This window comes from Trichogramma pretiosum, unplaced genomic scaffold, assembly GCF_000599845.2.
Source record: "Trichogramma pretiosum strain Unisexual culture from Peru unplaced genomic scaffold, Tpre_2.0 scaffold39, whole genome shotgun sequence".
Classification (NCBI taxonomy): Eukaryota; Metazoa; Arthropoda; class Insecta; order Hymenoptera; family Trichogrammatidae; genus Trichogramma; species Trichogramma pretiosum.
Genome location: NW_019640828.1, coordinates 126,916 through 139,182, shown reverse-complemented (window position 1 = coordinate 139,182; position 12,267 = coordinate 126,916). Strand labels below are relative to the sequence as shown.

General features: G+C 46.4%; 1 protein-coding gene across 4 annotated transcripts in view; it reads left to right on the top strand.

The window, feature by feature from the left end:
• The window catches only part of LOC106659601 (phospholipid scramblase 1-like), a 53,483-nt gene extending 41,297 nt beyond the window's left edge, over positions 1-12,186 (top strand). The window contains exons 2-7 of one of the 4 annotated variants that reach the window (XM_014382211.2): positions 4,161-4,231; positions 10,479-10,580; positions 10,656-10,885; positions 10,974-11,144; positions 11,230-11,397; positions 11,576-12,186. In XM_014382211.2, coding sequence (XP_014237697.1) covers positions 4,180-4,231; positions 10,479-10,580; positions 10,656-10,885; positions 10,974-11,144; positions 11,230-11,397; positions 11,576-11,641 — 789 coding nt within the window. In that variant the 5' untranslated portion in view covers positions 4,161-4,179 and the 3' untranslated portion in view covers positions 11,642-12,186. Of the gene's footprint in view, positions 1-4,160; positions 4,232-8,948; positions 10,076-10,208; positions 10,581-10,655; positions 10,886-10,973; positions 11,145-11,229; positions 11,398-11,575 lie in introns of those variants that run through there. The other 3 variants (XM_014382213.2, XM_023463317.1, XM_014382212.2) reach the window with 3 other exon arrangements.
• Positions 12,187-12,267: the final 81 nt, after the last annotated feature.

The following is a 12,267-nucleotide window of genomic DNA, read 5'->3' as shown; positions in this document are numbered from 1 at the left end:
GTGAAATTGAGATTTTTCGGAAAATCTAACTGCACCATCAGAAAGCTGAGGAAATTTCCTATCGAAAGCATATTTTCATTTATTTTTGAGTCTAATTACGAGCGAATTTCGATTGTAGCGAGCCGTGCAACGCTAAAAACCTTAAGACCGCTCTGAAAAAAAGGAAACGGAGAACAGCGATTTTCGCGGTGATAATTGGATATTTCGAAAAATCGAATAGAACCATCGGAAAGCTGAGGAAATTTTCTATCGAACAGAGTAGTCAGTTAAATTTTTTAGATGAGTTTTGATACTTTTTCAACGACTTGGAAATCGAGTAATGAGTCGTATTTGCGTGAAAAGATGACTTTTCGGGGTCTAAAACACAAAAATGACCCAAAAAAATTAACTATTTTCAAATTTCATGTTCACGCGTTTTTTTTTTCACTTCTGGAGGTCCTATGAACAATTTGCAAGGGTCTGGGCCGCTGGGCGCGCAAAAAAAAATTTCACTTTTTTTTGTTGACGAAACGGAATTTTATTTTGAGATTTGACCATATGTATTATTTGTCACACGCGCCTACTGCTATCTAATTCACGACGTGGCGTCGTCTTATCTGCCTATACGGTCTCTGTCGATGCTACACTCTCGCTTATTAGTCGATAATGATTTCGAGCACCGACTGGCACCATCAAGCGCTAGACACACCCGCAGTCGCGCGCACAGCACAGCGACGCTTCAAAACGACGTCAACGACGACGATTTCGTTCGAGTGGGTGCCGATCGTGCCGAGGAAGTTGATAATCTACTCAGTGGATGTATATCAATGGCAGTTGCAAGGAGATACATTTTGTACGAAAATGACGAAGTTTACCTTGGCCACGCGCTCCTTGGAGCGCATCTCGTACTGTTGTCGAACGGTCGCTGTGACATTCTCATCTCCTTGGACGGGACAGACGATAAATCGTCAGCGTAACTGGGAACACGACGAATTCCGGTGTCAGCCAGAAAAGTATTTCCCATGCCGAGGCTTGGTTCGGCTTCACCAAACCTACGTGCCTCGGAAGCGTTTCCGTGATTTCACCTGTGCGATCGAAACGAATTTTAAAATATAACTATCCACGCGTCCAACCGATCAGCCAGGCGTGACGAATGAAATTTTCCGTACAATTTCCCAGGAAATAGCCGTAAGGCGGCAGCGACGCAAGGACGAAGCTCAAGGCGATCAATGAAAAATTACAAAAAGCGAGAAAAAAAATCAATGAGATCGCGCGTGTGTCGAAATCGTCGCCTCTTAATTCGGCCCACGATTAATAAACGATATCTAATATAGAGCGGCAATATGATTCACTGCTCGAACGCGGAGCCGGCCGGTTATCGTCAATCAGCTGAGCACAGGATAGGTGCCTGCAGCACATCTCAATAACACTTGGAATCACCTGCTGCTACGAGAATTTGCGCTCCTTATGTTTACATGGTATAGGCGATGCGCCGGCAAAGCTAATGTTACACGATAATAATTACTCACGAGAAAATAGGCACTTGACTACACACACGCACACAAGCACTGAGGCATTGTCATTAGCCTCACTTGCAGCATATATTTTGTGACGAAGCATGCAGATGTGCTGCTACCTTTTGTTTGGACGGTAAAATTATTCAGCCGCGGCGACCAAAATATTGGCTGCCACAGCAAAATAATTTTTACTGATCAACTGTCCACTTTCGCTGGACTTACGTATACATTTTTTTTTTTTTCAGTCTGCAGTAAATAGTGGTAACTCAATATGATAGTTGCAAGGACAAAGTTCGTTTTTGTTACCACAACCGAAATATTTTAGTTACGACAACTATTTTCTCGGTTAGGACAACGAAAGTCCATTTCGTTGCAGCAACAGGAAAAATGGATGTCGTAACTAAAATATTTCGGTTGGGGTAACAAAAACGAATTTTGTTATTATAACTAACGTTTTCGTACCGTTTACTGAGCTTTTTTTCCGTGCAGCATCGTGCGTCCACGCGCTAGCGCAAGACTGAGCCGTCAGGCTGATATAGTCAACGTACGCGGCGACAAATGCACGATATACAGTCGTACAGCTGCCGAGCACAGCCAGCGGCGTCGCGACGCAAACGTCATTCTCGTATTATCGTCATTATTATCTCGCACTCGGCTATATGTAAAGCGGACCCTACGTCAAAGTTCAGTCGCGGATATCTTATTACGCTAGATCAGCGAGAGGGAGGAGAGAGAAGCAAGTCCGTGTCTCTCGATTGGAATCTCGAGGAATCAAGTGGGTCGATCTAACCTTTAGACGGAAATACACGGGTCTAGATTTGTCGCTCCGTGTAATATAGCCCAGCGGCAGATTTGCGGCGAAAGCTAGTAAAAGCTTTTGTCTGGACAAAGCCCCGTACACCTGTTGTATGCCGAGCGTGACGCACGTGCACTCGGATAATTTTTTCGAGAAAAAAAATCACCGATCGTTACGTTTAGTTACGGCGAAGATATAAGTTTTGTGTGTCTTTTGTGCACAATTGTGTCCTGATGCGAGAAACTGCATCAGGGAAGCGCACGCGTGTGCGGTACATATACGAGTTATTTCGCGAGCTCGCCATGGAAAGAGGAAAAAAAAAGGCGAATTGAATAAAGCACGCGGAGCAGATTATTATTCATTACGAGGTGGAACGTACCGAATAGTCACACCGGCGTGCTATTTCCTCGCGCTATCAGCTCGTGCCTCTCCCTCGTACACCTTTTTATGCGTGTGTCGCAACACGATGAATTGATTTAGCTTTGCCTAGTCCTGCATAATCGTGCTGAAATTTGCATTATTTTATCAATAGCCAATGACGTAAACAAATATATATAGTCATATTACTGATCAACGAGTAAATTTATGTAGACACGAGAAGAGGTGAAAATGTCATGAAAAAATTATTGTTTCAATTAATCGCAGTAGTTAGTCTGCGAGCCGACGATCAAATCTTTCGTTGGACGATTGCAAGTTGACCTATGACACTGGTAATATACTTTCACGTTTGATAATGAGCAAAGCTTGCAACTTTATCGGCAACTGTTAAAACGGCAAACATTGGATACATCGCATGATACTATTTACCGAATAAACAAATACTTTCTCTACGAATATATTGTATTGTTCACGATAAAGCGGAAAAAAAAATGATACGAACAATTTTTTTTCACTTTGTATTTCTCACCTTTACCATGTCAAATTTTGAGTTTTTATTGCATATATCAGTACACCATTGTACAATTCATACATTTTCCTTTAATTTGGTGTATTTTACTCATAATTCATGTGTCGCATACTACTTTTAATTTGATCGTATAAAGTGTCCGCTTTGAACATACATTGTCTAACGCTTTCCAAATCAGTTAATTAATTAAGCATGAGTTACAGTAAATTATGAAACCTATTTATGATTACGTTGAAAGAAAATTGAAATAAAATTATGACCCAAATGAGTAAATTTTTTGTTTCGTTTCGTCGAAACGACACCTGTTGTACTCTTGCGAGATAAACTCGAATTTGCGTACATTACAATGTATTGTGTGAGTGTGTGTGTGTGTGTGTGTGTGTTTGAAACTAATTTTCTCGAAGCGAGTCATGAGCAATCGTTAAAAAACTTACACACAGCATCGTGTCATTAATGTTATGGCACATTTTGCGGATTTGCAAACTTTCCATGTTTAAATTAAGTGCGTACATATATGTGTGTATACATGCTGCTGCTGCTGTGCGCAGAAAAACTTAAGAATGAAATAAATTATAACTTCGAGCCAGCTCGTCGTCGCTGTTCGACATCGTCGTCTTCGTCGTCGTCGCTGTTGCTCGAGATTAATAATAGATAAATATTTACAATGTGTTTTTGCCACGCTCTCGATCGTATTCACCGCCTGTATAATACGCGATAACGAAAATAAAAAAAAAAAAAAGAAAGAGTACAACCCGACGATAAACGTTTTTTTTTTTTACTCCGATCCACTTGTCGCAACGTTATGATTCGCAAAATATATGGTATAAAAGTCGAGACGCGAATCGCATTACTCATTTTTTCACTCTTTTTTTTACATCGATGTGTATTGCTTCCAAGAAAATGCACACGCGTATACCGGTATCGATCATATGCGAAATAATGTATTTATTTTTTCTTACAGGTGATTCAGGCTCGATCACATGCGGAAGATGAGAGCACCAGCGCCGCCGCCGAGTGCTCCGCCCCCACCAGGTGAGATTTTCCACTTTTTTCTCTCTCACTCAGGTTAAAGGAGTTATCGAACATAATTTTTTTTCTTCAACACATCGATCGACCGTGACAGCTGCGAGCATATTTCAATTTTTTTAAACACTTTTACAAAATATTCGACAATTTTAGGTAAAGCGACGAGACGTGGCGCATCGCAATAGTTGCGAACGTTTAATTAATAATAAATATATAATGAATAAATGGAACATTTAATTAATATCTTGGACATTCCATATTTCACATTCGAAAAATTCAATATTGAGCTGTACCGATTCAGTTATTTACGATTGACCATTGAAAGCAAAGTAAGATCAATGAACTGAGTTTCGACCAGCTCGAGCTAATTTTACTGGGTCGATTCGATTTTTCACCATAGCTCATCTGTTGCCCCTGGAACGTCTGCAGCCAGCCTCGCTGCTGAATAAATTTAATAAGTCGACAATAGGTGTCGCATCCGAAACGCGCAGTTAAATAAGTAAAGTTTATCAATTATATAGAAGTGAATCCTAAAAGCATTGGAATGCTTCCCTTTTCCCTAGCTATCAACGGGTGCCAAATCGAAAGCTCAAGCCTTATATGCCCCGAACTCGACACCTAGCGGCGACTAGTTTCAGATATACTTCAACTATGCTTTATCAAATGCTCGCTGAAAATTCCCAAACGCGGCGAGACTCAACGAGACGAGATCGATGCGCTACGATAAAGTAATGAAAGTTCATTCGGAAAAATGAATAGCCTGAAATTTCGTCTAATAGACATTTTATATACCGTAGATAATCAAATAATCAAACGTGAAACTTCAGGAGCCGTTTTCTTTCCTGGCATTTTATTCAAATTTTTTTCCTCGATATATACCGTTACTCTTGATTGAATTGTTAATTCGCTTGGATTTTATTACCGCGACGATCGTCAGAGGTCATTCATCTTCTTGGGTCCACTCGTTGGCTATGTACGCCGATCGTGACGAAAAATTCGGCATATTTTTGCGTCACCCGTCAAAGTAACAGTTAAAAAAGAAATAAAAATAAATAAAACTAAATAAAATCAACACGAAAACGCGAGATTGATGCGTGAATTATGATCGCATCGGGTTTATTTCGTGAAATAACACACGATTAATCTCAAGGTTTTCGATTTCCGTCTGATTTTTTTTTTCTTCTTCTTCTTCTTCGTCTTCACCTTATCTGAATAACCCCGTCGCGCACCCAGGCACAATATTGATGCAGAAGCAGCAGGATAAAACATTACTTGCGTTGGAAAACACGTGCCCTGATGATGTTTCTTCTTCGACTCCGCGTCGTGTTTTCTCATTATGACAATAAAGTCTGCGCGTATATAAGTCGAAGCCGAGATCCGGAAGTGCTTCAGTCCGTAACCTCGAGAAGCGAAAAAGAGTCATGAAGCTGTCGATTTGCGCTCTACTGTTAGCTGCGCTCGTCGGCGTCGCCCTGTCGAGACCTGGTAATTATTACAAAAATTAGGCTTCGATTTTATAATATTACATATTTACACGCGCGCGCGTGTGTAGTTCATTGGCATTTAAATTAATTTTTTTTTGTATTTTTCCACCTCGACACCTCTCTCTCTCTCGTGTAATGTACAGCCGCAGAAAGTGTCGCAAGCTCGAACGCGGTGGCCGTTGCGCAAGCGGTCAACAATCAAGAATCATCGTCGTCGTCGTCCGGTAATTCCGTGGCCAAAGCCGATTCCAGAGCAGTGGCCGACGGCCGAGCTGGCAAGAGCGTCGACGCCAAGGCGGTGTCCAAAGCCGAGAGCTTGGGCAAGAGTGCCGTAGCCAAGGCTCGAGCCGACGGCAGACGCGTCGAGGTGTCCAAGGTGGCCGATAGCGACGCCAAGGCCGAGGCTATCGTCGACGGTTCGACCAGAGACGTCGTGGCCGACTCGCAAGCTCAGTCCGAGGCCCAATCCAAGGCTCAAGCACAGGGAAAATCTCAAGCTCAAGCTCAAGGACAATCTCAAGCTCAAGCAGAAGGACAATCTCAATCTCAAGCGCAAGCTCAAGGACAAGGAGCTTCCAAAGCTCAGGCACAAGGTCAAGCCGAGGCTCAAGCCAAAGCACAATCTAAAGGAGCTTCCAAAGCTCAGGCGCAGGGTCAAGCTCAGGCCCAAGGAAAATCTCAGGCTAAAGCCAACGGTCAAGCTCAGGCACAAGGAGTTTCCGAAGCTCAAGCCAACGGACAAGCTCAAGCGGCCAGTAAATCTCAAGGAGACGCGGAAGCTCAAGCCGCCGGTGTCGGCGTAGCTCAGTCCGAGGGAAAATCTAAGGCTCGAGCCGACGGTCGAGCTCAGGCCAAGGGACAAGGAAACGCCGAGGCCGAAGCAGCCGGAGTCGCTGTAGCCAAGTCCAAAAAACAATCGGAAGCTCAAGCCAAGAGTCAATCTCAAGCTGTCAGTCAAGGCAAAGGAAACGCCAAAGCTAAGTCCACCGGTGTCGCCGTGGCACAATCCGAGGGAAAGTCAAAAGCTCAAGCGGAAGGTCAATCTCAGGCTCAATCCAAGGGACAAGGAAATGCCGAAGCTCAGTCTGCTGGCGTTGCCGTAGCCCAGTCTAAAGGAAAATCCGAAGCCGAAGCTCAGGCAAAGGGTCAAGCAGTCAGTCAAGGCAAGGGAAACGCCAAAGCTCAGTCCAGCGGTGTTGCCGTAGCTCAGTCCGAGGGAAAATCCAAAGCTCAGGCCGAGGGTCAAGCTCAAGCTCAATCTAAAGGGCAAGGAAACGCCGACGCCAAAGCAGCTGGTGTCGCCGTGGCTCAATCCAAGGGAAAATCACAATCAGAAGCTCAAGCCAAGGGTCAAGCTCAGGCGGAGAGTCAGGGTAAGGGCAGTGCCAAAGCTCAGTCGGCCGGTGTAGCCGTGGCTCAATCCGAGGGAAAATCGAAAGCTCAAGCCCAGGGTCAAGCTCAAGCTCAAGCCAAGGGCCAAGGAGACGCCAAAGCTCAAGCTTCCAGCGACGCCAAGGCCCAAGCCGTCGCGACCAAAGTCCCGAAAGAAGCCGACATCGCCGGTAAAGCCGATGCGACCGGCGAGAAAGGCGACGCGATAGCCGTAGCCCAGGCCAACAGCGACGCCAAAGCCACCGGCGGCAGTAAAGCAGCCGAAAAACAACAGGCCCAGGCCGAATCCGAGGCCAATTCCCAGACCGTCCAGAAGGTCGAGACGAGCGAGAAGAGCGCCGTGGACGCGGTATCGCAGAGCCAGGGCAACGCCGTGGCCAACGCCCAGTCCAAGGGCAAGAAGCAGGTCGAGGCCAACGCCGTCGCCGAGTCAGTGAGCAACGGTAATGCCAGCGGCAAGGAGCAGAAATCCAGCGCCGTGTCGCAGGCCGTCTCGGACTCGCAGGGCTCGGCGGGTCCGGGCGCGGGTTCGGCCAAGTCCAACGCGGTGAGCAACGCCCTGGGCCAGGGCGCGGGTAACGTTGAGGCCCAGGCCAAGGGTCAGTCGGTCGCTCAGGCACGCGGCTCGGAGAACGGCCGCGCCGAGGCCAACTCGGTCGGTCAAGCCGTGGCTAACTCCAGCGGTGGTGGCGAGTCCATCCTCAACGTGGTCAAGGCCGTATCGGACGGCAGCTCGGTGGCCAACGCCGTCGGCACCGGTACCCAGGTGGCCATAGCCAACTCCAATCAGAAGGCCGTCGCAAGCGGACCCGGTGCGACCGAGGCCGCCACGAACTCCGTCTCGGTGGCCAACGCCGAGTCCAAGGGCGCCAAGAACGGCGAGGAGGCTGGCGCCACCGTAGCCAACGCCAACGCTCAGGGCGAGGCAGTGGCCAACGCGGTCAGCTCCAGCAACAGCGTCGCCGTGGCCAATGCCAAGTCCAAGGGCAACGCCCGAGCCACGGCCAAGAGCACGGGCTCGGGCTCGGCCAACGCCTCGGCGACGAGCAACAGCGTGGCGCAGGCGGTGAGCGTCGCCAAGGGTGGCAGCTCCGAGGAGAACAGCAGCAGCTCCGAGGAGGAGGACAACACGAAGGAGGACAGACGCGGCGGTCTCGTTGGCAATCTGTTCGGCGGAAAGCTCGGCCGGCTCAGATTTTCCAATTTCAATCTGTAACGATGATGATGATGAAAATGAAATAATCGAATCTCTCTTTTGCGCTAATGTCCAGTGAAAAATAAATAAGACGTATTAAAAAATTATTCTCTCGTAATTTCTTTCAATTTTCTTCGTATACACGATATGCAATGACAACGACGATGGATGCGCACCTCTCGAAGTATGCACATCTCGAGAGAGAGAGCTTCATTGAGAGTAATTCGGTCGTTATCCATTTATCTCTTTAGCGAGCTCGTTGCTCTCTCAGTACGTAGTTAAAGACCGTACGTTATGAAGATTTGAAGTCCTCGCAAGAATCCACTTCTTTATTTGTTTTATTTTAGCCGCACGATGAAAAGAAAATGTGCTCGCATGGGCATTTTTATCGATTAAAAAACAGTCGATCATTGGCATCGCGTTTGAAATTTTATACCGTATAAAAAAGTACGAAATAATGCAATGCTCGGCGAATTTTACAGCGTTGCACGTCGACGCATCGACACGTACACATCTAAGCATCTCGCTTAAATAGACTCGTATGTGTGCGCGCGTCTCTGCGGCTTATCTGCGGTGCGTACATGGGCTGTGCACTGACGACGACGACGTTACGATACACACCTCGGCAACGCGAGAGTCGCAGTCGACGCGTGATATAGCGATCGAGAGAGATCGTCGGATCGTGGCAGTGTTTTACCGATCACGATATAATTAAATCGTGTTATATTTCAAAGTGCGCGAGTTACGCCGATCGTCGCAACAATAAAAAGCACAAAAGAGTGCGTTGTGGGTTTTATTTTTTTTTTCGGCAGCTGGAAAATAACCCGGAAGCCCACGCGCGATAAGATTGTATATATCGTAGATGAGTTGCAACGATGCCGATTTCTCTTCCGATCGTCGTCGTCGTCGTGTCGATAATTACTCCCAACTTTATGGACGACAGCGACGATTTAGACGACGTGCGATGATGCGCGATTTTGTGAATCGATAATATATAATCGCATCGCGCGAGAGCCGAGATCGCCCAAAAGATCGTCGACGTCGTTGTTGTTGTTGTTACAATTGGCGTGGCAGTACATAAGGCTTGATAATATAATATTGTAATCGTCGTAATCGCGAGCGATTTAAGCTCTTCTTCTGTACGCGCATAAACAGTCGAGTTGATACACGTATATATATCGGTGTAATTAACTTATCTAGCGGTTATCGCTCTCTCTCTCTCGGTTCTCTCTCCCCCCGTTGATATAATATATAGACGAAGAAGAAGAAGAGGAGAAAGAAGGAGGTGTATCGTGCACACGCAGTGATAGTAGGATAGTATAGTAGTTGGCGCGAAGAACGAGAGAGAAAGAGCTGCGGCTGCTCTCTGTGGGCGAATTTTCGTCCGTGCCTCGTGGGGGCCTCGCATATATATATTACAAAATAAATGTGCGCGTCGTAAACCGTTCCGTCCCGTTTCTCGAATCGTCATCGAGGAAAGTTTGCCCGCGCGTGCACGAGTAGTCGCGATAAGGAAGAAACAAAAAGTTCATAAAAGAGAGACAAAGAGAACGCAACGAGGGGTTAAACTCGTTCGATAATCATGTACGAGCAGCATCTGAAGCAGCAGGAGCATCTCAAGGACTGCGCCGATTATCAGCTGCACAATCCCTGGAAGCTGAAGCTGCGCAGGCTCGGCAAGCACGTGAGAAAATTCATGGCCCATCTGGCGCCCGGCAGGCTGCGCAAGAAGCGCCAGGGCTACAGCAAGTTCTACACCGAGGACGAGGAGAGGCTCAGGTTTTTATTTCATTTACGTATAATTCTGTTGCTGCCTGCTAGGCGCCGTCGATCGATCGATCGCGTTTATTTATTATATAATTGAAAATCGCGTCGTGTTGACACACATTATGATATGTATACCCACACACAGATATGCGGCGAGGCAGATGCGGAGCAACAACGATTATTACAGCAGGGCCGATCGCATCGCAAGGATCGAGTTCGCGTGCGCCTGCGGCGCTTGCTAAATACCACGAATAGCCGCACGCGCGTGTACAATAAATATCGTTCTATTTTATAATAAAATAATCACACGACACGAGCGCGCGATCGAATTTTTTGCTCGCATCGATCTCTCATGGCGCATCGTCATCTCGTCTGTTTCCGGTTACCATCATCATCAACGTCGTCGCCCCGAAAGAAGGATGGCACGGGAACACTACGATCTTACCGCCCGGCTTGCTCTCGCTTATGCGCCTTGATCGGCTGTTCGTCGAGCACGAGCTGCCCGCCGGCATCGAAGGTAACGATAATTTCGATACGATTAATAATCGTGCGAAGATTTAATGTTATCGATCGATTTGATTTTGGCTGTCAGCGCTGCGCCGACTGGACAACGAGCGCCGCTACCGGGTGACCACGGCCGAGGGCGAGCACATCTACAGCGCCATCGAGGAGTCCAGTGCCTGCGGACGCTGCTGCCTCGGCCGCCATCGCGACTGGGACTTTCATCTGGTCGAGCAGAGGCCGGCCACGGACAGGCGCGAGGTGCTCAGAATCGCCAGGAGCCGGCGCTGCGAGTCCTGCTTCTTTCCGTGCTGTCTTCAGGTATACGACGAGCGACGAATTATATGTTGCGTGTATTAATTATAAAATTCGAGTTGAGGCTGATTTTTTTTTTTTAATCGTCGTACAGGAGATGTCCGTATACGACTCGGCGAGCGGCGAGCTGCTGGGCACCCTGGCCCAGAACTGGAACGCGCTGAGGCCGTCGTTCTCGGTGCGCGACGCCTACGGCGAGCCCGTGCTCGGCCTCAAGGGCCCGTTACATCTGCGCTGCTGCGGGCCCAGAGAGTTGGACTTTATTGTGAGGCGCTTATACTCGTTGATTCATCCACACGAATGAAAAACAAAAAAGATATAATAATAATAATTGATTTTATTATGTATAGATAAACTCGACCGGCAAGCAGCAGAGCAGCGTCGGCGTCATCACCAAGAAGTGGTCGTCCGACCTGGCCCGGTCGTTCTTCAAAGACGGACAGTCGATCGGCATCGGCTTCCCCGTCGATCTCGACGTCAAAATCAAGGCTGTCCTCCTCGGCGCTTGCTTCTTGATCGTAAGCTCGCAATATTATCGTCACCTATGCGTGTTGTGTTTGCGTTTATATATTATTACCGATAAGATAAAACGCGATCACCTTTTTTTTTCTCTCTCTTCTCTCTCGATCGATAATAATATTCCACGCGGCGATGTTGAACAAAAAAATATGTACTTCATTTTTTTCGTATTCGCAGGATTTCATGTACTTCGAGGACAACGACAATGGCAGGCGTCGCAATAATCATCGGAGCTGTAGCTGATCAGGCCGATATCGCACACACTTGCCGCCGCTGCTGCTTCCTCGCGCATTTACCTCGCACGGCACACGTGCTAATAATATATATAAGTTTTATATAAACCGCGAGTTCGAGATAACGCGATGTTGTGTATAAATACGATTTTTTCTTCCTTCTTTTTTTAAGTAATAATAATAATGATGATGATGATGAAAAAATCGATTCTGTGCTGTGCTGTGTGTCCCATCGACGAACGGGTATACACACACATGACATTTTTGTACGCAAACAAAAACGAGATTCCGTTTTATTATATATCGATCGCTGCCATAATGTTACGTCGCGTGTGTATAAGTTGTATAGTTCGAGACTTCGAAATTTAAGTATTATTACCTTGTTACATATTGTTTATAATTGTTTTAACGTGTTACACATTAATATTATTATATATTTACCAAATTGTTCGTTTTTACATGTGTAAAAAAAAGTAGGTGTTTGTTTGTTTATACTAAAAAATGTTTTTGTTACATTAAAAGGAGACAACAATGTGAATTGTTGAAAATGAAAAACGATAGCCGTTTTTGTTGAAGTGTACGTCCTTTATTCGTCTTAATATCGTCTTATACATCCGGTGCACCCTTGAATCAATC